Source organism: Limanda limanda, chromosome 22 (genome assembly GCF_963576545.1).
Source record: "Limanda limanda chromosome 22, fLimLim1.1, whole genome shotgun sequence".
Taxonomy (NCBI): domain Eukaryota; kingdom Metazoa; phylum Chordata; class Actinopteri; order Pleuronectiformes; family Pleuronectidae; genus Limanda; species Limanda limanda.
Window position 1 is genome coordinate 10,127,118 of NC_083657.1, and position 26,567 is coordinate 10,153,684.

The window sequence follows — 26,567 nt, forward strand, 5'->3', positions numbered from 1 at the left end:
TGTTTGTAGTTGATTTCTAATATTAAAATAAATAGATAAATATGTGTCTCGTAATGATTGAAACGATTTGAATGCAGTGTTCTCTGTCAGTGAAGGTAATCAAAACAAAAACCATACAAAGCAAGGAAATCAAACCCAGATATATATCTCTCTATATATATATCTATATATATATATACTGATTGCTTCAGAAATCATTGATAAAAAAATGGGGTACCTTTTTTACAATCATGAAAAACACGTTAAAAATGCATTTTACACTGGTTGTATAAGCAAAAACACTGATTGAGAAACTTTATAAACAGAGAAAACTATACATGGTTGACTGTTTTTGCCCAACAAAATAACTTAAAAAAGGACGTTTGTTCACATGCTCCCTCAAAATGAGCAACTGGACACATCTGGTTCTTCTTCTTCTTTTTTTTTTTTTTTTTTTTACAATCATGTCATGTCTTCTAAACGTCACGTAGGCGTACAATATGTTTTACAGTATTGTAACTACTACAGATCGACATTCTGAATTAAGAAATGTTCTCCTCGTCTTTAAAAAAGGCTGCGTTTTACAGTGCATAGCTGTAACAAATAAAGAACTTTATCCCATATGTACAGAAAATAAAAATATTCCTTTTTAGAGCATTTTGTAAATACACGGCTACATTTCTCCTTAAAATGTAGACGACAGTGTTAACCTTGAGAATCTCACCTCCAAGATACAATTCCCTTTACTCTTTGTTTGTAATGTAACACCAGATCCAAACACCAGAATTTAGAAGAAAGAAAAAAAAAAAAAAATCAACAGCAAAAAAAACGAATAAAAAAATTTGAAGAAAAAACAGATCTGGCTGAACAAGCTGCATGTCTTCACCCCCAAAGAATTCTGGGTATTGTAGTACTTGGAGAAAAAAAGTAGCTTCATCTTCTTCTTCTTCATCCACTGACGGTTGTACAGCAGTAGAGTGCACCGAACAAGTGCACCGGGTTCTGAGGGATCACTGGCTTTTCCCACAATGCAATGTCTCTCCCCCACCCCAAACCCCACCCCACCCCCCCGCTCTTCAGCAGCTATGTTCATGTAAACTTTATTTTTGATATATTCATTTATATTGATATAGGTCTATAGACTTAACTCTTATATACTCTCTGACATAGAGTGTAAAACTTCTGGTGGTCTCTCGTCGTCGAAGGAGCGAGAGACAACAGTGAGGTAAAGGACGTCCCCCTCAGGTGCCACTGCACTGGTTACCTTCTCAGGCTGCGCTGGGCCTCCCTCAGCAAGCTGTCAAAATCCATGGAGTCGTACTTGCTTTTCGTGGAGGCTGGATCAAAGTCGTCCGAGTGGGAGTCTGCGGGAAAGAGGGACAGACAGGATCTTGGTTAGAGATGATTGTTTGAAAACGCTTATAGTATATTTATCCCAGAGATCTTCTGAGCATGGTTGTAAAATACAATGACATTTTGACATCTTAGGCGTGTTGATTCTCAAATTCTCAGACTCTTTTGAACACTATCCCAGGTGTTATTCGTTAGCTCTCTCCCCCAGAGAATACTCTTTTGAACTGTAAAATGAAGACTTGCAGTACAAGATACTTTACATGTCCTTATTTAGGTAAAAGGCCCGGTTTTGTGATGTCATGTTATCTCTAGTGTTGGGGTCCCACCTTCCCATGGGGTCCTACCTCCACAAATAAAACTTGTTGTCTTGCAAGAGGCAAGGCAGACTTTCACTATTGGCTGTGATGTCTCCGAGTCTCTAGAGCTCGTCCAGACCTGTGAACTTCTTGTAATAAACATTGTATACATGTAAGTACTGGGTCTGCGGTCTCCTCTCTTCAAAAACCGACTTCGACAAGACACTGCGGATTGAAAGACACGACACGCGCATAAAAAAAAAGCAGAGATTCGTCTTTGTGTTCCAATGAGACTCTCTGGTCAGAACTCACGGTTATGTTTTTTTCGTCTGCATCGTTTTTTCAAGTTAGCAGGATTAAGCAAACACTGTGGTGCGTGACCCAAAGAAGAGGCCATTGAGTTTGGTTGCGGATCAAGGATTTTTTTTTGGGAATAATTCATAAATCTCGGTGAAAATTCCAAACAAAAATCAGTATCCAGTGGATTTAAATGTGGCTTCTTAAGAGAACTGAATGCTCTGTGAATGTTTCCCGTCTCTGGCTACATTTTGTGTCGTTCTGCCAAATTCCCACAGACACATGAGTGACATGAAAAAAAAAGGAAGGATAACACACGCTGCTCTAATTATGTACAGTAGCAACCTATTTTACTACCAAGGAATTCATGTAGTGGGAGTATTTCTCTTCGACTCAGAGGCCACAGATGTGAAAGTGTATCCCTGTGCTATTTTTCCTGATCAACCTGATAATACATAAAGAGTATCTTATCTCTGCCAACAGACAGCTTCACAAATGGGCCCCCCAAAGGGCCCGGCAGCACACTCGGAGCGCTCTGAGAAATGGGAATGACCATGGCAGCTAGGAGACGCCAGTCGTGATCTAATGCAACGGCCGAGGGCTAGATTGCGTCACACTGCGCACCTTGAGGGATGAAAAATCTCCTGGCGCTCTACTTAAAACTAATGGACATGTCTCCGAAAACAAAAAAAAGAGGAGGAGGCAAGAGGCAAGGAGATTGAGAAGACGGGGAGAGGTTTGGATACCACACTATTATAAGATCCTCCCGTCCTCTCAATCTCTTTATCCCGCGCTATCAGTGTGGGGACGACGGAAATAGCCGGTTCCTGACAAAGAGGGGGTCCGACGAAGGCCCTTTCCATTCCGCTAGACTGATTAGTCAATCTCGGCATAATGTCTGTCCTCGAGGCTTTGGGATTAGCAACCGTCTCTCCGCGCTTTCAATCCCTCATCGTGTTTGCCCTTAAAGAGAAGATGGCTGGGAGCATGAGTTTTGAGAATGTATAGTAACGGCTTCATCTATCGAGGGGAAAGTGCTCATTTTCTCTCGAGTGACCTGTTGACCCCCGGTGTGGTTGAAGCCTTACACATTCTTGACCCCACATTCTACACATGTCAATATGGGTCTTGTATCTGATATGTCGCGTAATGGGGGAGACGATCTTCTGTGGCACTTTCAATATGGCTGCTCAATTATTGCCACCTCTGCAGAAGAAAGAATCCTAGAATACCCTCTTTTATCCACATGTCAAAAAAGAGGGGATCTTGCCAGAGGAAAAAGCCTTGATTTCACAGATCGCCTGCATTATTTATCAAATGCGTCATCCAGCCTTCAGCTCACATTTGAGCAAAGTATTCTATCTGGGATTTGGTATCTGACCAATATAGAAGCTGTGCACGCATCGGCTACATATCTGCACCTTTACTCTCTGAAATTGCTAAATGAATTCTGCTCCGCTCCAGCCTTCCATGATCCCCCGACTCCCGACAAACCCAGTACGTACGCACGCTCCGGACCCCCCCCCCCCTATGCAAATGACCCCTACGTGCCACATCAAGGCTCCACCACATTGCAGAGCCGCAACAGCTGGCGACAGATGGGAACCTCGCCCGGGAGGGAGGAGGGAGGGTTTGCCGGGGACTTAACCTTGCTCCCACCTTCTTCCTCCTCACCTCGCCTCCTCTCTCGTCTTTGTTCTAGCGCCCGTCTTCCTCCTCCTGGTAATTTCCATCCTCGCCTCTCAAAGTGATTCCCACACCCACGCGGCGCGGGAGAGAACACACGCCGCATGCTCAGCTGCACACGTGCTTCCCGAGTGCTATCGTTCTCCCTAATGTCTTGCTTTCTCATATCGCCACGGCCCGAAACGAGCGTCCCATGTCCGTATGAGTAATGGAGTCCGCCCTAGTTTTCCTGAAGACACAAGCAGCGGGGAGGAAATGGAGCTCTATTCTCCGAGCGCTCAGGGGCTGACCTCTGAACTCTCTTTGCCCTTTTGAGCCACAAATGCCTGGTGGACACATTCAAGGCTGCACCAGCACTGCGATGGGTTTCCTTTGATCTGGAGGCATTCCTCAAGCCTCTTTTTTATATTATTATTGCTGTTTTATTCCCCTCCTGCTTTTCTTCCTATCCTCTTTTCTCTGACTGTCCTCAAGAGCGGCGGCGTACATACTGCCCGACTGCGGGGGGGGGGGGCTGACGCAGAGAACAACAAAGCTGCACTTACCCAAGTCCGTGTAATGCGATTTGCAGAACTGCTTTTGTCCGTCAAAGCACAGCTCGAACTGGGGCTCGTTGGACCGGCGTAAGGTGTGTCCGTTCTCAAGGGCGGCGAAGGCGTCACAAGTGTAGCGGTACGTGATGAAGCCAAAGTTGTCCCTGGTCAGGAATAGAAAGCCAGACGTCATGAGGGCAACAATAACTAAAAACAGGCGGCCTTGTCATAAATGACGATCACCCTATTTATATGCAAAGGAGAATCAATAAATGTGTATCTTTGGGGCTCTGCAGGCCGAGAAGGAGATGAATCAGGACACGCTCTGGGACTGCAAATTCTCCGTCTTTGTTTTAAATATACTCATCTTTGCTGGAAGTTTTGTCTGCTGCATTCAATTATTCTTATTATCATTAGAAATAAATGTCTTCTCAGGCCCTATTCTAGACTAGCAAACTGATTCGCAAACACACACGTTCACACAAAGTCCTGGGGCCTTACCCGTCGTCCCTCAAGTTCACGGCACATTCTTCAATTTCGCCGAAGACTTCAAAGCGGCGCTTCAACTCGGTCCGGGTGCAGTTGGACCTCAGTCGCCCCACGTACACCACCCGTCTCTCCTCCTGCTCGTTAGGAGAGAAGACAGAGCATAAAAAGGGAAGGAGATTAAAAGGGGAGTCTGTTTTTCTTTTCCCTCCCCCCTCTCTTTTCTTCACCGGGGCCCTAATGAATTGGTCTTGATCACTCCTGTGGATAACCGCCGGCCGACTCTGTGCCCTCGGTTTTGTCCCCCCGCCGCCCCCCCATCTCCGTCTGTCTGTTGTGTTCCTCCGTGATTGGTTCGGCTCGCTCCCTCTTATCTGATAGAGCTGCAGTTTGGGAGCGCCTTCAATCTGCCCTGGCACCACAATTCCTCTTTCTCTCCGCAACTCATCAACCGGAAGGCAGGGTGATTTTTATCAAATGATGCCATGTCTTTAAGTGTGGGGCTGCTTCTTCTTTCATAAGGGCCGTGGGGAGACTCAGCCGTTTCTTTCTCTGCCGAGGTGCTAGTCAAAGTTAAAATACACAGCAAACTCTCAGGACTGTTAACTGAGAGCTCTGTTAACAATGTCAGGATATTATAGCCAATGGAGAGGGAGCATTCAAAGCAGCAGTCGTGAGCCACGGGGCAAAGAAACATGGATTTCCACGAACCTCAGAGGACGTGGGGGTCACAGCAGAATAATTCAAGAACAAACTGCACCGGGCTGCAATTATAGCTTTTGAGGAGTTTAATTGCATCCGCTAATCATATAATACAGCACAAGCCCGGGGCTATCGTGTATCACTACTGTTATTTATTTATTCATTCATTTATTTGCCATTACTGAGGCGAGTCCACTGAGGCCTGTTGGAATTTGGAATGCTGTCTTGAGGGTGGAAGGATCACACTGTACATGTAAATCAGCAGCCGGGTGCGGAACTCGAAGTTCACCTTTGCCCCGTGTGACTTATAGAGTCGCCGAGAAAAATATAAATTAACCACAGGTTAGTGTTTTTATGCTTTTTTTCCACTCTCTTTAAGGTTTTGGACCAAAAGAAGAAGTATTTGCTGAATTAGGGGTTTAGTTGCTGACAACTGATAAATAAGCAGTCTTTGCTTGATGGCACCCTGAGGGCTGCGTGTGTGTGTGTGTGTGAGCGAGTGAGACAGACCGACACAAGGAGATGCTTTCACATCCCTGGCCTCCAAAACCCTTGTTTGACAGCTTGAGCCTTCCTGCTCGTAATTGTTTGTCTCTCCGTCTCCGAAAAACGTATATGCATGCAGAGCCACGTTTGCATTACTGCATCGTTTAATGCTTGCTTTATCAACGGGTGGCGTTACCTCACCGGGAAACCTGAGTAATTTCACACCGAGAAAAAGCTGAGTGGAGATATGGGAGGAAATATGTATTCGCCTCATCGGGGTGCATTTTGGAAACAGATACAGAAAAAGGAGAAGTGCTCCAGAGAGAGAATCAGTAGCCATTTCCTTTTCTGTCCTCTTCTTGATCTCAGAGTTTCCACTATTTTAACATTTTACCCCCGTGGTGTGATTAATAAGAGTCGACAGTGTTTCCAGATGACAGAGACGTTAAAAATACACAACCCGGAGATAAAGAGGAAGGGCCTGTCGCCTGAATCATTCAGTAACTCACTTTGTATGTATTCTTTCAGGAGAGAGACACTGTGGCACATGGCACGAGGCTGGAGGATATCTCTCTCAGTAATGTCTGTGTGTGTGTGTGTCTGTGGGAGGGTTTTAATGTTTGTTTGCAGCAGTTTGTACATGTGCCACAGCAGTGATTGCATGTGGTCTTTCATCAGCGGCAGCGGGACAGATGTAAAGTGCAGCGCAGAGGAAGACAAGAGGAAACGAGGTGACAGGAGCGTTTGTTGACTCACTATTGCTTTCTGCTTCTGCCTCTCCCTCTGCTCGGCTCTTTCGAACTCCCGCTTCTCGTAGTCCCGGCGGTACTCCTCCCTCTTCAGCCTCTCGTGCTGGTAATCCTCGTAGCTGTCATACCTGTGGAGGACAAGATACTCATGACATCGCCGTCCTTGCCTGTCCTCTAGTTTCACCCTCCCCCTGTTGACGCCTACGAAGAACAAACGCCTGGTATACACCAAGGAGTAGCCCGCCCACCCCCCCGCTTCCCTGTTTTCTCAACACTGATTGTCGAGGAGGGGGTCGGAAAAGGAAAACGGACGTGTTAATAAGACGCCGCTGATATGACCACGGAGCCGGCAGGACAGGCCCGCGGGAGTGCCAGGCGCGGTCGGAGAGCCAGGCAGCTGCAACTGTCAGCACAACTTCACATGTCATTACTTTCTGCTTAGTTAGGGCTTCATCAAGAAGGAAAGTGCAACTTCCAAACCTCCCACTCTCCTCACCCTCCCTCCCCCCAACCACAGACTAGCACAAGATGTGTCCGTTAAGTTTTCGACTGATGAGCGACTCTCGGGCTTGTCGGGTGTCATTAGGCGTGTGGGCGCCAACATCAGCTCGCGTGCTGGGACGGTGTCAGTCTCTCGGCTCCCGCACCGTGCCAGCACTTCTCTGCATATGAAATCGTCCCCTCCGCGGTGGCTCATGGGAAACTACAGAGGCACCAAGTTGAATAAGCATCATTATACAGCTGGGAGCGTCAACTCGAGAGTGAAGTCTGAATGTGCATCAGTGTGATTTGGGACTCTCTTGTCACTAGTCCAATAAAACATGATCAATTAAACATATTTGCCCTGAATGTTTGTCAAGGCTGCGAGAAAAAAAAAAGAAAAAAGGCTTCGGTCTCGATGTGGAGAGGGACTCCGAGAGAAATCAAAGTGTTCCTGAGTGGTGACAGGGAGACGTCTGTGTCGACTGCTAGTTTTGTTTCTCAGCCTCGTTCCCCCTCATCTTCTAACGATACACAATTCCCCCTCAGTTAAAGATTGTGACGACACAAATGTTAATAACACTAAATAAATGATTGGAGGTTAAACAATTCATTCAAAAAGTAATCACCTTGGCCTGCGGCTGAGGGGAGATCGGGACGGAGGGTGGGGGCTCTTCTGAGTCCTGGAGCGAAAAGTGCTTGAATCTGTGTTGTGTCGAGACCTGAGGGAAAAACAAGAGGTTTATTTTTCACCGACATCACACATCTCACACATTAGCACAGAACGTTAAAAAAGGAATAAAACACAAACTTGTGACACATTGTTTAGATATTTGCTATAAGAAGCTTGATACTAGAAGCTCAACTTGTCCTAATCTAGCCCAGGGCCACGGGAGGTGTGCATAATTTTATGCAGATCTTTTTTTAAACACACCTGACTTAGCATATACATGCACCTGCTATCTATGTTGAATGAGGAAATGGTCAATACTAGGCCCTGGTGGCCTGACTGTCGAGCGTGTTCCCCTGCACTCCTTAAGCTTGATGCTTAATTATTGAAGTGTTGCTGAAGAAGGAAGACCTGAATAATGGAGGGAGAGAAGTTTGGGAAGCTCAGTGAAGCAAAGCAGTGCCGCTTTGGAAAGAGATCGAGGATCTTGCACTGTGAAACTTGAAGAATTATTTTTTGCTGAAACACTCCCTTTTTTCCCCTCCTTGCATGGAAATATAACAAGCTTCTTGTTCTGTGACTTTCAGAACCACAAGCCCTGTCCGGTATTTCTTTAGAAAGCTTGCCAGCGTCAGGTTCTGATAGAATAGCTTGGGAGCATTAGGGTTTAATCTGTGGGCACGTTGGTGTAGAACAGAGCCCGAACAGTATAAAGTGAATCTATTGGCTCTGTGGAGTAAACTGACCTTTAAATAATCAGGCAAACAAACCAAGTCGCTGCAGCGGAGTCGTGAACTGAGCCACTCAATGAACTACGACTGACAAACTGAATTTACTTCCACTCCTTCGCGGTAACTGTGCTTCGCCTCTGTTCTTCTACCACCTAAAAAAAAAAAAAAAAGAAACCCCCTTGGCTCTGATCAAAGGGAAACATGGGAAATGTAGTTCTCACGCAGCGCTATGATGATAGGAGTCTCATTTGAGAAGGGTTCCGAGACTACACTCCCACAGCCTGGATTTGACTTTCATCTCTGGGGATGTAAAAGAGGAGGGTTTGCCACTCAGTAAAAACAACAGCTGCTGCTTAAAACAATAGCCCCGGCATCAAACAGGAGCGAGTGAGGAGGGGGGGCGTTAGGAAGACACTCATACTGTAACTCCCTGCCTGGAGATGAAAACTCACACTGTTCAAAAGTCCAGCGCCTCTGGCACCTTTCATGTTCTTGTTTTTTTTTCTCTTTTCTGTTTCAGCTCACTATTCATCGCACCATCCAACCAATCTTCTCCCCACATAGTCACATCGGAGAAATCAAAGTGCCACCTGGTTTAATAGGCAGATTCTGGTTTGCATAACAGCTGCAGATAATGTGGCTACTCCTGCACTTTTTTTCAAACTAAAACACAGCAGTTTTTTCCGAAAGCCCGGGTTCAGAGCGGACATTTACATCTGTCCTGAGAGATCTGATCACGGGTCGGACAGCTCGGGGTGCAGATGAGACAGCACATGTGTTGACGCAAATCTGTCCACATTTAAAAAAACACCTACTCATTCGATGTCCTCTGGCCCACCACAGTTTTTCACAATGAACCCAAACTATTTTGACTCTCTGCACCGTTTCCCATACATTGATTCACTCGTGGCAGCTCGCCACAATATCAACATTGATTGATGCCCCATATTGATTTTCTGTTTTATGACTATTTGGAATTAGTCAAATCTTATTTCGCTGCAGAGCTGTGTGCAGGCCATTGATTCGCCCAGCCCCTCCTCTGACACACACACACACATGCAAACACAATGATTACCTGTCATAGGCAGACCAGCTTAAAAAAAACAACCCATTTCAGTCTTTGCACACAGCAATTATGTATATCTATTTGTATGTAGATAAGGGATACGAGAGCCAATCATAAGAGGTCACTGGAGACGCATGGATGCACGTTCTAATGTCAAGTGAGGAACTGATGTACTTGTTGATGTTCTACTGATGTATAAACAAATTCCGGATGCCAGACATAAATTAATAATATGTCTTACAACTAAGACATCCTACTGTGGATGAAGCCTCGCTAAATCTATTCTGCATTTAGTCCAGGTAAAGCTTTGACTAGCAGGAGGTCAGGAACCCATGCTAAGAGTCTCCAGGGTCTTTTCTGTCTGACATCAGCTCTGACGACTGATCAGGCCTGTTTAACACTCCCAAGCTCGACCCCCTGCCAGCGCTAAGCCCTGTTTAAACTGCCTGGTAGGGGAGCTGCCAAGGTTCAGCCAAAAGAGACAGGCAATGTGCATGCGCGTGTGTGTGAGAAAGAGAGAGAGAGCAAGAGAACGAGAACTTACCAAGAGGAGGGACGTCTGTCCGGTGAGCTGGAGAGGGAGCGCCCTCGGTAGTGCGAGGAGGAGCTGCGGGAGCCGGAGTGGGACCGGGACCGGTTGCGGGACCCGCCGCTGGTCCAGCAGAACGGCCTGCCGGGCGAGAGGAGGAGAGAGGAGGGCGGGGAGACAGAGCCTCTCGAGGGGGAGCAGCTGGATGGTGGGGAACAGGAGGGAGAGCCGGGGGGGCAGTCGAAGAGTAGGTCCAGAGGGGTGCCCTCCCAGGGATAGAGGAAGCGACTCTCGCGGCCCTCAGCCGGCTCGAGCTCATCGTGGAAGGGCAGGAACCCCGGATGCAGGAAGCTGGAGCCGGGCGGCTTCTGGGAGCAGCTGGTGTCCGCTCCCTCCTGGGGGGGCTGGGGGGCTGCAGCCTTGGTGGTTTTGCTGCCTGGTTCTTTCTCCTGACCGCCCGGAGTAAAGAGGGCTTGTAAGGGGGGGCCAAAGTGCTTGTTGAGTTCTGCTCTAATTTCCTGGTCGCATAAGAGCTTCCGGCTGGCGGCAGAAGGGTGTGGTTGGTCCCTGTCGGTGGCGGCCTCCTGTGAGGGGCTCTGGGTGCTTTGTGTGAGGGTCTGCTTCCCCTGGAGCCGAACTGCACCTCCATCCACAGAGGCAACATTCTGCTTCTCAGCTAAAGGACCAGATGCAGCTGATGATGAAGAGCAAGAGGATGTAGATGATGAAGAGGACGGTGGCATGGCTGAGTCCTTACATTCGACATGCCTGTCCTCCACTTTGCCTGTAGTCGGCTCGGGAGCGGCAGCGGCACCTGAGGTGACTGTCATTTCCGCTGCTGTAGTCATGGTAACAGTGGCTGTGCCGCCGTCCTTCTTAGCGCTAGCTGACGCTTGGCAATAGTCATGGTCGCTGTAGCTACGGGGCGCCGCCCGCTTATTGTTGCTTTTGCTGCAAAGCTCCCCGAGACCGCCCACCGCCGTGCGTTTGGAGGCGGAGTAAGGGAGGGAGGTGGACGCTTTGCTCAGCTGGGCGTAAAGCTCAGTCTGTTCGGGACCCTTCCTGTTGGGACCCCCGCCTGAGGCACCTGGGGCCGGGGCCAGAGCGCTGAGGCCCGACTCGGTCAACCTGGCTCTTTTGCATGCCAAGGCCGAGGAGGAACATGAAGACAACTTGGTTTTGAGCGATGCTTTGAAAGGATTCTCTTGACTGGCTTTGTGTGGGGGCGTGGTAGGTGGTGTCAGACCTGCGGGAGGATGGAGAGACAGTGGTTGGTGGATTGGTGCGAAGGGGGGGCAATAAAATGGAAATGGAATCATAATGCAAACCACTCCAAATACCCTCCTCGCCCATCTATAAACTCCCTGGTCAGTTTATGGACAGTGGACACAGATACACGCCTGATTAAAATATTCACTTTCACTCGGCCTAATCCTGATCTCTATTTTATTGCAATCTTGACAGATTAATGTAATGCTTGGTGTAACTTAATATGGCGGTGCTGTAATACGGATGACTTGCCACCCCCTTCCTCTCTGACCTTGGAAAGATCCCTGTTCTCGAAAAGAAAAACCACAACACAAAAACCCTGCAGAGGACAAACGCTATCCAGGCATCCAATCAAAAAATAATAAAATAAATAAAGGTAAGTACATATATCATATCTGTGGGTGCCTCACACAAATGTCTGGACAGCAGCCAATTCATCCAAGTAAAAACCAAAGCCCTTTTAAAATAACCAGCACTGACATGACACCGTGATGGTTTCAGGATGATCCAGCACCGTCTCTCTAAAACAATGTAGGAAGGTCCTGCATTTCAATACGCCTAATGCACATGGTGATGTTGCCATGGCGAGATCTCTGCTATGTCACGGAGGCGCAGGAAGTGCACGGCGAATGGGTTGTCATTCTTCTCACATGGCATATCCCTACCGCTCGTGCACCCCCCGTCTCTCCCCCTGCCTCCTACAGATTTACAACCAGACAGATGGCAGTTATATGGCAAGTCCTGAGATGAGCCCACTTTATAGCATTGTTAATGCACTCACACAAACAGCCGCCACCATTACTCTCATTCTCCCTTTTCCTCCTCCTCGCCGCCTTCAGTCTCGTATTCTCCCCCCTCTCTCCTCGCTCTTCCTGTCTGCCATCTTCCACGGATCAGTCTCCGTTTCCCTCCTCCCCTCCAACGCCACCGCCCCCCCCCCCGGCGTCTTTTCCCTGTTTCTGTCTCGTGCAGAACAAATGTGCCCCCACACGCACTCGTCACCAACAGCCTCTCGCTGGAGTCAAACCCGGGCACTTTGAAACACCTACGCTCTCCCATTCCTCTTTGCCTTTCTTACAATGCACATCACTCATTCCCTCGCTAGTGAATTGCACCAAATGACAGCTATTAGTATCAAATCCGGTGTTAGAGTATGCACCGGGTAGACAGCTCGGCGAAGGGCGGGCGGGCGGGCGGGAGCCTGATACATAAAAAATGAAAGTTTGTGAAGCCACTTGCTGTGTTTGGAATGCCTGATCCATCTAATTATCATCCGAGTTATTATCTGGATGTGTTTGTAAGTAGGACTGCAAGCTCCCGGCTCTTCTCAATCTTTCTCTTCCTCCTCTCAATTCCAGAGATGCAGACATAGACATGAATGCTCTATGCCAACGAAATGAGCAACGGAAAAAGCGGAGAGAGAGAGGGGGGTTTGAGGTGCCGCACAATGCCTGAGGAACTTCTGTTTCGCCAATGAAGCACCATCTGTCCAAAACAACGTGTGTGTGGGGTCATAAACTAGGAGCCATTAGTGACGGAGGTGAAATAAATCAGAATTAGATAAATATGTGCCTCTCAGTCAATCTCGCCCGGTGATGGACGATCCGCAGACACCAACACCAATCATGTGCCCACCGGAGAGAAAATGAGGAGGCGAGAGAGCAAGACAGAAAGAAAAGAGGGGTATTTTATAATCTTTGGGTTGTTTTTTTTTTCCCCTTTCTCTCGTCCAGCTGTAAATTGTGAGGAGACCTCGGAGCGAATAACAACTCCGGGCTTAGAGAGTTGATCCGCCGGTAAGCCGTGCAAATAGCAACACACAGACCACCCCAGTGTCATGAGATACAGTAATTAAAGACAACACGGCAGCACAGGGTAAATCTATTAGCTTGGCAGAGATTAGGCCTGAACAGTCCGATCCCCCGGGGGTCTCGCTGCCTGTTGTGTGTCGAGAAAAACATGCAACCAACAGTTCAACGGGTGCTATTATATAGTATTAGACACAACAGCTCAGCACACCAGGTACAGGTTCAACTGATAATTCCATTTATCTATTCTGTGAAGCAGCAGTAATCACCATTACTACAACTCATCATAAAGTCATAAAGAAATAAGTCACTGGCAGCTGTTCATGGAAAATTCCACCACTGAGTCGTCTACCTGCCTTGAAGGTAGAGGGTGAGACTGCCCCTCCCTCCCGGTTTCAACCGGGTTATCAGTAACACCAGCATAATATCCATTCAAGAGGAATGTTAGTCTAAATCTGCAAAGGACATGTAACTCCCGACCTAAAAGCTCCCCCCCTCTGCTTACTGGGATCTATATCCATCTGTCTCATGCAGCACGAGACTCAAAAGCTAATCCCTAAGTAGGAAAGGGGCTCAGTAACCTGGAGCTTTCCGGACTAATGACTTTCCTGCTAATATTCAATCCCAAATTTGCGCAGGAGCGGGTCATGCAGTCAGGTGAAGGACTTTATTTGACCGTGCTTGTAAAATGGACGCGGTGGAACAGAACGGACGCCTGATATTCGGCCACAGGTCAACAGGCTCGCCCACGTGCAGTAAAACGGGAAGAAATATTAACTGTGCTCGATTGCCCCAGAGCTTAAGCGGCCCGTCTCTTTGCCTTCTTAAGGTCTCAACAAGCATCACCTTTGACCCGGCAGGCTTGGCTACACAAAAAGAGTTAAACGGTACTTCGACCAGGGTCAGGAGGACAAGAGTGAGACCCCCTGGGGTCTGACGTGCTGCACATTTCCATCCCCCACTAAGCAGAGGGCGCAGACATGAGATATGGATCAGGACCATTTCCTTGGTTAGTAAATAAACACCTAAAGAAACCAATGTAAGGTTACATATTTCTAGAGGTTGAAGGGCTGCAGTTTTGTTTTTATTGACCTATGATAATAAATCCTAAAGGGGATTAATAATTTCCACAGAGAGAAATAATGCGGCCCAAAAATGCAGATTCTCGACATGTTTGTCATAGTCGCTTTCCTATGACGTGTAAATAACAAAAAGGATGATGAAACACCCTGAAAAACCCTCATATTTACAAAACAGCATATACTATATATATACGGGTGGAAAGCTGGAAGGTTACTCCCAAAAGATCTAAATGTGTGCATGGCGAAGGAGGAACGATGGTGCAGATCACACAGGCAAAACTAGATTACGTAGCAAAAACCAATTAAAACAATGCCATTTCATTTCTCCTATGATGTGTGGGCTAAGTAAGCTGTCAGTCAGAGAGCATTAGGATCTGATAGAGGGAGAAGGAAAGCATATTAACGCTTCACTAACAGGGGAGGGGAGACGGGGGAGGAGGGGAGGGGTTCGCTAATAAACCCCGGAGAGATTGGAAAGCCTAATCAATACTCAGGCACATAAATGTCCTCCTAGGCCTTCACCTTGAACTTTAAACTGTGATGGAACTATCAAGATGTTGAAAAGGCAGAGTTAACCCATTACTGGCAGCAGGAGGGGAGGATTTCCACAGATCAGTCTCACAATAAGTACATTTGCTTTAAACAATCAGCATATGCTCACCTGGGGTTCCAGCAATCTCCACACTTAATGTGCATTCAATGGTTTTGTTCTCAAACGGTGATCCCTTGTGGTCACTGGAAGACAAAAAGAAAGGGCAGCATTTTACTTTTAATGTCAGGGTGAGATTTTTGGTGATCTCAGAAAATGGAAATGAGTCACGAAAAAATGCCTCAAGTTGGATGCTAGTCTATATAGCCTTCTTTGACTTTTTGCTTGTTGTTTGCTTTTTGCCTACAATAAGGTGGAAAAACTTCACACACTTACTTTGGAGACTCTGGGGTCAAAGGAAGTGGCAAGGTGGTTGGTTTGGCTGCAGAACACAAAGGAGCATGGGTAATTATTGATCTACGTATATAGCACTCATAGCAGAAGAGAACAGGTCCACATTCTGCAACTATTAATCTCAAGCTGGCCTAATAGATGCAGGTATCGCTAAAACTATAACACCCATTCCTAGTTGGAAAAAAGGTTGTCTTTGGACGCTACAGTACCAAGCAAATGTTTTTTAGATTGACCCCGCTCTAACAATTTATTCTCTAAGGATAGACTTGTTAAATCTGTGAGGCAGGATGAAGTGATGGCACATGTTTCGCAGGTGTCTGGCACTCAGACGAACCCGGCAACAAACAGATTGGAATGGAGTAAAGACATAGAGAGAGACAATGCCACAAACAAGACACATGACAGTGGGTGAGCCCCTCCTTGGACATCAAAGTCATAATCGCATGCACCAACAGCAGAGGAGGGGAAGGAAACAAAAAAAAAGAAGGAAGAAAGGAGAGTCAAGGAAGCTTGTGCAGTTGCCCGAGGCTCTGGCCGACTAGTGCTCCAGCTAAGGGAACGTGGCTTTAGTAGCACAACGCTAAAGAGCAGCACCCGGGCTCTGGGTCTAAATGTACATATCCGCCACACTCAGCTCAATCAGCAAAGGAAGGTTCAAGGGTCGACTCTATGACTACAAGACGTACAGTAGCAGGACAAGGCTCGCCCCTTTTCCCACCCCCCTCTTTTTATTCTTTAACTTCACTCAATTTCAATCCCGAGAAGAATACCTCCAGGATTAACAAAAAAAAGCATTGGCAAGCAGGCTGTTTGTTGTCATTGTTGTTTGACGCTCTCAGAATGACTGTTAGATTTCGAATTAGAATAGGGGTTAGTTGTGAAGTCAAACTGGGAAGTGGTTAGAGCAGGAGAGGGAGAAGAGAGAGCAGAGATAAGGCCAGTGGGGGGGATGCAGTCATGATTACCTAACAACGGGTGGCCCTGGTCGTCGGGGTGCTCGCTGAGCGCCTGCCTGTGTGGGTGCCCTTGCCCTTGTATGATGCAGGGAAGGGTGGCCTCTGCATTTCTAGTATCTGGGAAGAGTGGGCTTGGTGGCCACTGTGAGAGCACCACTGCAGGGCTTCCCGTGACACGGTCATCATCATCAACATCATCATCATCATCATCATTGTGGTCAAAATCCTCCCCACAGCCCCCCTGGATTGGCCACCCCAGTTCTAGTCCAAAGCCAATGTCTAGCCCTGGATCTAGCTGGTTAACCCATCTCTCGAGGTCTAAGGCAAGAGGTAACAGTGGCCCTGAGTCAGGCTCTTCAGCTTGACTTATTCCCCGGTTTTTAAAATCACTGGTCCCTCTGAGCTCTTCCTCCTCCACGTTTGAATCAGCCTGGGATGTACTCTCAGACCTCTTACCTGCTAATTTGCCCTGAGTTCTGGGTAAAGGGGCGATCTTAGGTGGGACAGGGTGGGTCAGATACTGAGCAGGCCTCTGTTTGGAGGTGAGCAGCTGGCTAAGTAAGGGGTGCCCCAGCTTCCCATCTCTTTTCCTAATAGTCACTGTGATGTGCTTGTGAGGTGCACGGCTGGCAACACTGCTCTTGCTACGGCCTTGCCTGCCAAAGCCCTTACTAGCCTGAGTGGCGCCCGCAGCCTCTCGGCAATGCTCACAGCTGTGACTCACCTCTCTGGGAGGGAGGGAATAAGAATGCATATACCTAATAAACCTAGCGACGGCCATGTTGCCCGCATCGCCTGGCGGCCTTCCTTCTTCACTGGGCGGCCCGTGCTCCAGTTTGGGGCAGGCATGGCCGCAGGTGGAGGTTCTGTGGCCGACAGGGATAGAGGCACCCTCCGACTTCTCAACACCGCCATCGCGAGTGCAACGCTGCCACTTCCCAGCCCCAACACCAGCCACACTACACTCGCCTGCAGCCCGGCTCTCACCTCGCTGGTGATGCTGCTGCGGCTGCTGCTGCTGCTGCTGCTGCTGCTGCGGCTGCGGTTGTTGAGACGGCACAGTTGACTTCTTCTTGGAGGCGGTGGAGGAAGACGAAGAGACGGAGGAGAGGGAGGAGAACGAGGAGGTGGACGACGAGGACGGCGAAGAGGAGGAGGAAGAGGCGCCGAGACCCAGGCCGCCCTTGTCTCTGCCACCGGCACCGACCCACGTGCTCTTGGCTTCGCTGGCTTTGGTGTGGAGCAGGATGTCATCGGTGGCCGTCAGGTATTTCAGCAGCTCAGTGCAAGGCCGCCTCACCGCGCGGTTCTGTGTGATGGAGCCCCCTCTCGCTTTGCCATTCCAGGGGCTCTCCGTCTGCGCAAAACAGCAAGAAAGACAGACAGAAAATAAGTTTGCTTAAATAAAAAGGTTTCGCTCACTGGTAGGACAAATGTTGTGCTTTAATTTGGCACAAAAGTAAAAGCAGAGAGAGCTGGAGCCAGAGAGGGGCTAAGGGAGTGACTCAGGCAGCCCGAGCACAGCGGTTGTCTGGGAGGCGATGGTGGGAGTGCGGTCCGCCCATCATCTTAATTGCGTGGCCCTCCGAGCACCACCGCGCCACTCTGTGCGCACACCATGTCCTCCGGGAGCCCTCATTCGCCGTGCTCCAGAAATGGATGACTCAAAGGCATGGTATGAAAATAGACTCTGTGAGGAAGGTTGTCGCACCACATGTGCAAACATAGTACGCACACTACACAAAGTCTGTGTCTGTGTTTACCACACCATATTATCATACAGACGCTTTTATTACGATCTGAGGGTTTTATGCGCTGGGGAAAACAAAAGGATCAGTTTGTAAATAACACTGAACATACGGCGTCGCAGGTTTAGACATGAAATCTTAAACGATAACTGGAATCAAATACTTTTAACTTTTATTTCTTCATATTAATAAACATAACATATTGCACTGCCTTAATATAATCTCAACCAACCGTACCCCTGAAAGGAAAAAAGCTCCTTTGAGAGGCATCTAATGGGAATATCAAATCTGATTGATCTTGTCATCTCAAGGCGTCAATCTCGCCACGAGAGCGCTCAACGCTGTTTTTTTTCCCTAACAGGCACCATACCAAGGCGGGATAAATGGTGGAGCTAATGAGACAATGGTGCCGAAGCATCGCCTAGAAAGCCCAACAGCAATCAGCCTGTTTTCATTACGGGGCGGCCTCCTGGGAGAGTGGAACGGAGCAGTAGTCTAACATCTTCTAAAGGCGGCCACCAAAACAAGAAGAGAGGAGAGGGAGAGCAAGAAACCGGAGCGGAATAACGGAGTGAGGCAGATAGACAAAACAAAAGTGTGTGTACACGAGTGAAATAAGCAGCAAAGTAGTGCGTGTGCTTGTATGCGCGTGTGTGTGTGTGTGTGTGTGTGTCCCTACCTTGACGACGGCAGGTGGTGGTCTGATCCGGTGGTTGCTGCTGGCTGCATGGTTCTGTGCCTTGCCACCTGTGTATTGATTATAGCTGAGCTGGGAGTTTGCGGGCGCCAGAAGGAGCTTCCTCAGCTGCAAACGGACCCAAACAGAACAAGAGAAAGTGGTGAGGGATGGGGGGGAGCGGGCGCGGGTTATGCAAATCACCATTTTCTTTCAATTAGACAGCCTGCGCTTTTGTAAATGCAGCAACAGAAGAGACCGCAGTTAGAGAAGATAAAATCACTCACACATTTAGAAGATTACAGATTCTTAAAGCAATTTATAATATGTGACAGGGCAATTTAAGTTCTTTTTTTTTTCCATTCCTTCCTTCCTGTGCAGGTGTTATTGTGCACACACAGTCAGGCCTCTCAAATGTGATTGAATAAACACACTGGGGCATGTGGCTTAAAGGTCATCTGGAAGGGACCGGCATGGAATAAAATGGACGATAACGGAACATAACAAAACATTTTAGGTCAAAGCCTTTAAGCTGGAGAAACGCCCGGATGGTGCGGTTCTGTGTAAAAATAAACAAGACGGCACAAAGTTAACCCAATGGCTTCCTTTTCCCCTCGTCTCTTTTGAGAGGCCTGTCTTTTTGCCAAGAGTGATGACTTGGTCACAGGGGGATTAGCTGATGCCTACTGAGAGTAGATGAGATGAGATCACTTTCTTTTCCTTCATTGTGTACCAGCTTGATTTCTGGGCGTGTGGCACCGTCCCACTGCCGCGTTCATATCATTGAACCGGCGCCACGATAGCGCCGTGACGTAATTAGCGCCGAGCGGCAAACACACTGATCCATTTCATTTACTCCCTGCATCCGCATGCTCTGGCTGCACATATAGTGAGCGCATTGTGACAAATGTGGCGGAGTGTGGACCGGGCGCTGCCAAACGCAGAATTCAAAACTGCCAGTGTTGGTGCCCAGCTTTGTTGAAGAGTGTTATCTGGTGTCTGCCATGGACTGGACCAAATAAACAGTGTGTGCATGGTGGGAGGTCAGGTGTCAGTTTTGATGCTGGAGTAGTGACTTGGAGAATAATGAGAAAGAGGAGCTGCTGGTCCTACCAGGGAAGGCTCCTTGGGCTCGGGGGTGCGCGGCGAGCCGTCGGGGGAGGAGGGACAGCTCCGGTCACTGGCATTGGTCACGTCCCCATCTGCCAGGGCCTCAAACGAAGGCAATCCGTCCTCATCCACCGGGATGCTGTCCAGGGTCTCTGTAAGCACTGCCAGCAAGTTGGCCTCATTTTCTTCATCTATCTTCTTAGGAGGGTGAAAAAGGGGGGAAGACAGAGACAGAGAGACAGGAAAAATAGGACATTTTATTCAGGGGAAGTTGCATCTCTCCTTTTTTTTCTTGGGGTAAGTAAAGATAGTGGGTGGTTGCATGCAGGCTTGCATTGCTAATAGAGTGGGAAGACTTTCTTTTTTTTTTTTGCAGCTGAGCTGGCTCTATTCTGGCAGTCTTTTTAAAAACAAAATTCACTCTGCGAGCAAGTGAGTCAAGCCTGTCACTCATATTTTAAACACGCAGCTTACTGGACCAAAATAATATCTCCCCCAAGAAACCCATTACCAGGGCTGACAAGTAGCAAGTATCCAGGGAGGACAGGAGTGGATTGGGGTGTGTTGCGGTATACAGAGGGGTTTGTTTGGGGCTAAAGGAAACGACGAGTGGAAGTTGACTCTCCTCCTCTCTTACTATCGACTTGCCGACAAGATGTGCACAGGCAATCCTCAGATAAGTAGAATTACCACCCACTAATGCTGACAAAATGTGAAACATTTGAAATGTTCGGCATGACAGCTGAAGCTCACAACAGGCGGGAAGTTACCGTCAACATTTCAAGAAAAATAAAGCTTGTTCTTGCCACTCAGCTCCTCTTTGACGTACCGGAGGAGTTGTTTTCTTGCTGCAGCTGGCTGTTTAATGGTTGAGATTATAAGTGAGTGTGTGTGTGTGAGAAATAAAGAGAGGGAGAGATGAACATATAGAGATGGATAGTGAGAGTGAGGGATGAAAGATGGGAGATGCCAGCTATTGACATGGGAGTTTTGCTGTGGATAATAACTGTGCATGTAAGGAGAGAAAAGTAGATAGATATTAAGACTGAGGGGGATGCAGCTTTCCTGACAATGTGTTTGTGTGTGTGTGCATGTGTGTGTGTGTGTGTGTGTGTGCCTCTACACAGACGAATGACAACTTGTGACAAGTGACAACAGGAACTGTAAGTTCCAGGGCAATGAAACCCCAGGGGACTATAAGACGGAGGAAAGATAAACAGCGTCGGCACCGTGGGATGTTCTGTGGCCAGTCCAACACCGACAAATCCCTTTATGCACACGACAGGATTATCATCGCTCGGCAACGGAGTGCGGCCATCATTATCCCGAGGTGGCCACCAATCTCTCAGATACCAGCGCGGCGTCTCTAAGACTTGGAATCCCACATGCACGAAATTTCCCCACCCACTTGTGTCCATCTACCCCACTGATTTTACGCAATTACACACCCACCGTGGATGGCACAGCTGCTGATTCGCCAAAGACATGGTGGCCATTTTAATGCTCTCCCTCTTCCAATTTTTAGATATGCCACACATTGACATGTTGGACGCGCAGGTAGCGAGCTAACAATGAGTAAAACATTAATCTGATCCTCATTGAGCAGATTTCTCTCCTAACAACATGAGCACTCAGTCATTATTAAAAAATGATAAAGTGGACATATTTCACTGAGATAACACAACATAGACTGGGGGCCGTGCCAGATTGGCAAGCAAATGCCTTGCAGGAAATTGCTCTGTATGAGGTGGGCATGCTGTTTAATTACTTGCAAGGAGCTTCAAATCCACTGTGCTGGAACCACGCGCTACCAAATATTCGCCATTTTCCAGCATCCCAAGTTATTACCTGAGCGCTAAGCTGGTATATTAACCGCTGATAAATCCGGAGCCTTTCTCAGCCCAAACATATACATCCTCGCAGGAGAAATTGAAAGGAGGATCATTTGGGATTATTACAAATGAGTCTTTAACGAGCCAGAAATGTATTTAGGTGCGAGCTAACCAACCAGTCAAGCAATGCTGTATTTTGGTGCCATTTTATTCACCTCACTCCAGTGGGTTCAAGACTGTACACTCAGTAGAAATTACAGCCTGTGCCACTGTGTGACAGTAGTTACATTAGAAGTTGAGAGGACTGTGCAAGCTTCATTATGACATGGTTTGGAGAGGATTGGGGGAATTTCTGAGGCTGTGGCTCAAATGTAGTGATTTCAATCTTGTTTCGAAAACCTCCACCAATTGGCAAGCTCCCAGCGGCACACTGTATCCCCGGAGATAACCCAGAAGGGACTCTCGTATTCTGAAAGAGACACTTGTAAAAACCCTGAGTCGTGACGATCATGCTGCAGCCGCTGCTGTGGCTCTAGTGGAGGCACTCACAGGCCAAGTGGGGATTTGAGAAACTGGGGTAAAGAGCAAACCTCAGTGATCATTTCTACTCCGGTGGGAGCATGATCTATTACTCCTCTACCGGAGGGTGAGCCAACTGGAGGGCCGCACCTTGTGGAGCATCCACACCAAAGTCAATCTACTACCAATGACTCACTCGCCCCTCTGTTTATTTATAAACAAAATCTGTGTGTGGGTTGACTTCAGGAGCTATGGCCCCCAAAGGGGGTGACGGCAGGATAACCTGGCAACCTGCTCGTGGCCATGTCCACTTATATTGATTAGCACAGCAGCTGCTGAGAGGAAAAGAGGGCAGCAAGAACAAAGAGAGAAGAGAGAATTTGTCTCGGCGGGAGCACTTTCTCGCCCATCCCGCTTAATGGACCTCACCGAATTAAAGAGATCTTAACAATCCTGGGCTAATTGTGGGATCACAATATATTAACCCCGCTCCAATTCTAAAGGGTGCCATTTTGAGCCTGCTTTATTCCAAATGCTTCAATTAGCCATAAAACATGCTGGCAAGTGCTGGCAGAGCTACTCTCTCCCCTGCTTCACCCCCAGCTTCCCCACGTCGGAGCAACAACTCCAGTTGTTCATTATTAGGTGAGGCCCCTTTGTTATCAGGCAGCCCGTCTTTGAGATTGCCCTTGCCTCCAACACTTTTATTGAGTTCCATTGCACAGCATTGTGTTCCAGCAGATACTATTCACACAGCTGATAACTGAAGGTGAAGGTGCTGTTTTAGACAAACACTCAGTCCTGAACACTGGGGCAAATGGCCAAATTAAATCGGCTAATTGCTTCTTGAGGATTCCAAGCTCCTGAGCAAATTTGCCAGGGATCAAATTTTAACGAGCTTTTCGGGGCAATGCATCATTTACATGTTAAAAGGAACCAAATGTGTTGTGAAAGTGCCAGAATGATAGACCTGATCGCTGAATAAGACCAGGATGAGGTTTCAGCAGATTAACAGCCTTTGCTGTTATCTTCAAATGAGAGGCAGAACAAGTGGGAGACACTCTGGATGTGGAAAGATATCTCTGTTTAAATGGGTAAGCTGGTATTTAAAGTTCTGTTTATTGTCACTCTCTTTCGCTCACTCCCTCTGCAAATAGAGGAATGGCGACCACTTCAGACAGAAAATATTCGTAATAAATTGGCCCCCAAATTGCATGGTGGGGTTAAATCTGCGCCTTGACAATTTAATTGCATTGCCTCATCCAGGCTTTTATATTTTGTGTCTGCTCTCTGCTCTGTCGAAATTTCAAAAGCATTCCCTTGGATGAGGTTAAGCTAGTCAGACCTTCTCATATTGGCCCAATCGTGGCACAATCAGAAATTGCGGGGGGGTAAATGTATGTGCGGCAAGTAGGAGCGGCGGTATCAAGTCGTCACATCTCGAAAAAGCAGAGCAGCCTTGGATTTGATAAACAAATAATGTCATTCTGTGTTATTACCCACGGCCCCCAGATTTCAGAGGAAATAAATCAAAGTCAGCCGTGCTGCTCAGGTGTTAGTCAGGCCTGACACGTCGGCCGGTCACACAGGCACAACATATGGCAGCGGGGAAGGAGGGAGGAGAGGGAGGCGGGGAGGGGAAGGTATGGCGGGATGCATGGCGGAGAGACAAATCATGGCAGCCACCAGAGACGTCTGGTCATTTAGCATGAGCTCACTGAGATGTAGAGAGGGTGATTATGGCCTATACGGAGCAATGAAACCATACATAACACTGTTAACTCCCCCTTTGTGCCTGTGTGTGTGTGTGTGTGTGTGTGTGTGTGTGTGTGTGTGTGTGTGTGTGTGTGTGTGTGAGGCGGCGGTGACGCAGTCCAAAAACATAAAACTACATTTTAAACCCCTTCACGCTGCAGCAAACCGACTGCTCTGATTGGCTCTCGTTTTTTCCATCTGACTACGCGGTCAACAGAGCGTCGCCTTATTCAGAAACAATTTCCTTAGCAAATGATCCCGTGGACTAGAAGGGGTTCCGGACACAAAATCACATCACACTCACTGTATGTTCCTGTGTTTATCGGTTGTCTCTCCTCTGTTGTTGCTACCGTGTGTGTTTGAGATACTGTCCACGCCGAGCACCAGGCGACAGATTTCAGCCAACTTCAACCTACTTCGCTGTAATACCAGAACTGGCCGGGCGATAATCCCTCCATCCTGGCAAGAATTCACTGGTTTGTGCCTCCGTTTAAACAAAAATGGAAACCCTCTGAATTAAAACTAAGTTCTGGTATACTGGGGCAGACTGTTTAGGTGCCAGATGTCTGTCTCAGCTTAGAAGGCCATGCGAGTTATAAATCAGCGAGGAAACGGTCCGACCTATCAATGAGGACCGGGATGTGTGTGTGTGTGTGTGTACAGAGATGATGCATCTCCTGGGAACCATTTGAGACTGTTAGAGGCCTATCAGATGAGCTGAGGTAGAAGAGAGGGGGGGGGAGGAGAAAGTGAGAGGGGGGGGAGATATCCGCGATTGACTGCGAGCCAAAGAGAGAAGGAGAAACTGTTGTTACACATCCTGACAAGAGACTGGATCCAATTGAGACACCGACCCCAAGGGATGTTAACACTGCTGTTCTTTCTGGTTCTCCCCCTGGAAGAAAAAAATCGGGCTGAAACCGACCACCTGAACTCTGCCACACATCTGCCGGGATCAGCTGAGGCGCTGTCACATGCCTTCACGCCCACCAGGCACCTTTGTTCCGACTTTGGGTCAAACGTCACGCAGTCGGTTGCGTACGTTTCCACGAAAGCACAATGGATCCCTGTGATCCAACCGCATAATTCCGTGCATGCAAGCCTGTGCTAAAATGAAATCACACACACACTCTCAAACAGCTATCCAAACAACTGACAGCCTTCCAGGGGGGGGGGGGGGGGGCGTCCTGGTGGAGCCTCCCCATCTACAGTCCTGCCCCGAGCTGCTGTTGTTTTCCTCGTCCAGCCGTCCAACAGATGGTCCGAGCCACCGTTTGCTAACGCCGCAGAGTCGCACACCGCCGTAATGACTGGACACTCGCTCTTTTGTTTTTTGGCAGCCGCCTCCCAATCGGCTTGGCACGAGAAAACACTGATTGCTGTGATTGCTCTGCCTCTGACTTGCTCTGGCGGCCGCAGCAGGAGGGAGAGGAAGAACAGAGATTTGGAGCCGAGAATGAGGAATATTCAGCAAGATGCCGAGATGGGATGAGGAATGGTGCTTTCCTCGGCTTTTTTTTTTCCGCCTAATGGCATGCAAATAGCTATTTGCTTAAGTCGGCAGCTCTGAATGTGCACCACTAAGCAAGGGGCCTTTGAACATACTGTTACACTGTTGATAATGTGTCGGGGGAAACACAGGGAGGGGGCGGACCGAGCTCAGAGCGGAAAAAAAAGGAGCATAGAGACTGTTTCTAATGTCCATCTTGCTAAAATAGACCCTGTCACGTTTCCTGGCTTGAATGTGAGTCTGTCATCAGCAGTGTGGCTGTTCATAAAAGAATCTCACACACACACACACACACACAGACAGAGGGACGGTCACTTTGGTTTTGACATTTACATAGATTTGCGAGGGGAGCAGAATTGAGCAGACATTTTTATTTTTTGCACATTGGACTCAATGTTATTATCCCCCGCTGACACCACCTTTATATACTTACAATCACACCGCACGCACACACACACACCTGCACACAAACGCTGCTCCTGACCTTTCAGGGCCTGCCAAGCCCATCGAGGGTTTGTGGAGTTTCATTTGTCACAGTAATGTCTTCCCCGGAAAGATGCCAATGCAAAGAGGGGGCCGGGGCACGGCGGACAAGATATGGCGGCTTTTCCGCTGTGTTTCCTCTCTTTTGCGCGCACGTGTTTGTGCATATGACAGAGGATGCAATATCACAAATTTATGGTAATTGAAATGGCAGAATCTTTTGGGGGGAAATGCAGTCAATTTGATTCTGCGGCAAAGAAGGTCACCCTATTCAATTTGCACTCAACGCCATACGCGGTGCGACAGGGAAACACCTGAAAGCAAACGATCTTATCGGGGCCTCACAGGCTTCAGCACTTACCCGCTGCATAAAAGCTATTTGCTGATTACTAAATAAACGCATTATCTTTTACCTTGACTTCTGTGTGCGCGAGCGGGGGTGCCTTGTCGCTCCTGGATCCAGGTAGGAGGCGGACGCCGCAGTGTGCCTGCCTCTTATCCCTGTCGTGACTTTGCGAGCGTGTTATCTGAGCAGTTCTTAAACCCTGCGCACTTTCAAGTGGCACATGTGTATGTGCAGCACGTGTTGGCGGCAGTGGTCAAACATGGAGGACTTCACAAGCCTTTGCATGTCGTGCGAGAGGATTCGATGCGGGGACGAAACAAATCAAAGCGATTGTGGATGCAAGTCGATACGATATAGCAACTGCTCGACACTGTGGGAAAAGATGAGGGGATGCCTGAGAGCTTTCTCTTTGAAGCGTCAACATCCAATGTCGAGCCGTATTTCATCTTAATTTAGGATCTATTCTCCGCGGAATGCTGATCATGTT

General features: G+C 48.1%; 1 protein-coding gene across 3 annotated transcripts in view; it reads right to left on the reverse strand.

Annotated features, from left to right (window-relative positions):
* Positions 1-1,067: 1,067 nt before the first annotated feature.
* The window catches only part of ppargc1a (peroxisome proliferator-activated receptor gamma, coactivator 1 alpha), a 35,172-nt gene continuing 9,672 nt past the window's right edge, over positions 1,068-26,567 (reverse strand). The window contains exons 3-13 of one of the 3 annotated variants that reach the window (XM_061066120.1): positions 19,639-19,830; positions 18,529-18,654; positions 17,089-17,458; positions 15,128-15,173; positions 14,864-14,937; positions 10,059-11,289; positions 7,677-7,769; positions 6,575-6,695; positions 4,646-4,767; positions 4,157-4,308; positions 1,068-1,343 (exon numbers count right to left, since the gene is read on the reverse strand). In XM_061066120.1, coding sequence (XP_060922103.1) covers positions 1,240-1,343; positions 4,157-4,308; positions 4,646-4,767; positions 6,575-6,695; positions 7,677-7,769; positions 10,059-11,289; positions 14,864-14,937; positions 15,128-15,173; positions 17,089-17,458; positions 18,529-18,654; positions 19,639-19,830 — 2,631 coding nt within the window. In that variant the 3' untranslated portion in view covers positions 1,068-1,239. Of the gene's footprint in view, positions 1,344-4,156; positions 4,309-4,645; positions 4,768-6,574; positions 6,696-7,676; positions 7,770-10,058; positions 11,290-14,863; positions 14,938-15,127; positions 15,174-16,110; positions 17,459-18,528; positions 18,655-19,638; positions 19,834-26,567 lie in introns of all 3 variants that reach the window. The other 2 variants (XM_061066119.1, XM_061066118.1) reach the window with 2 other exon arrangements.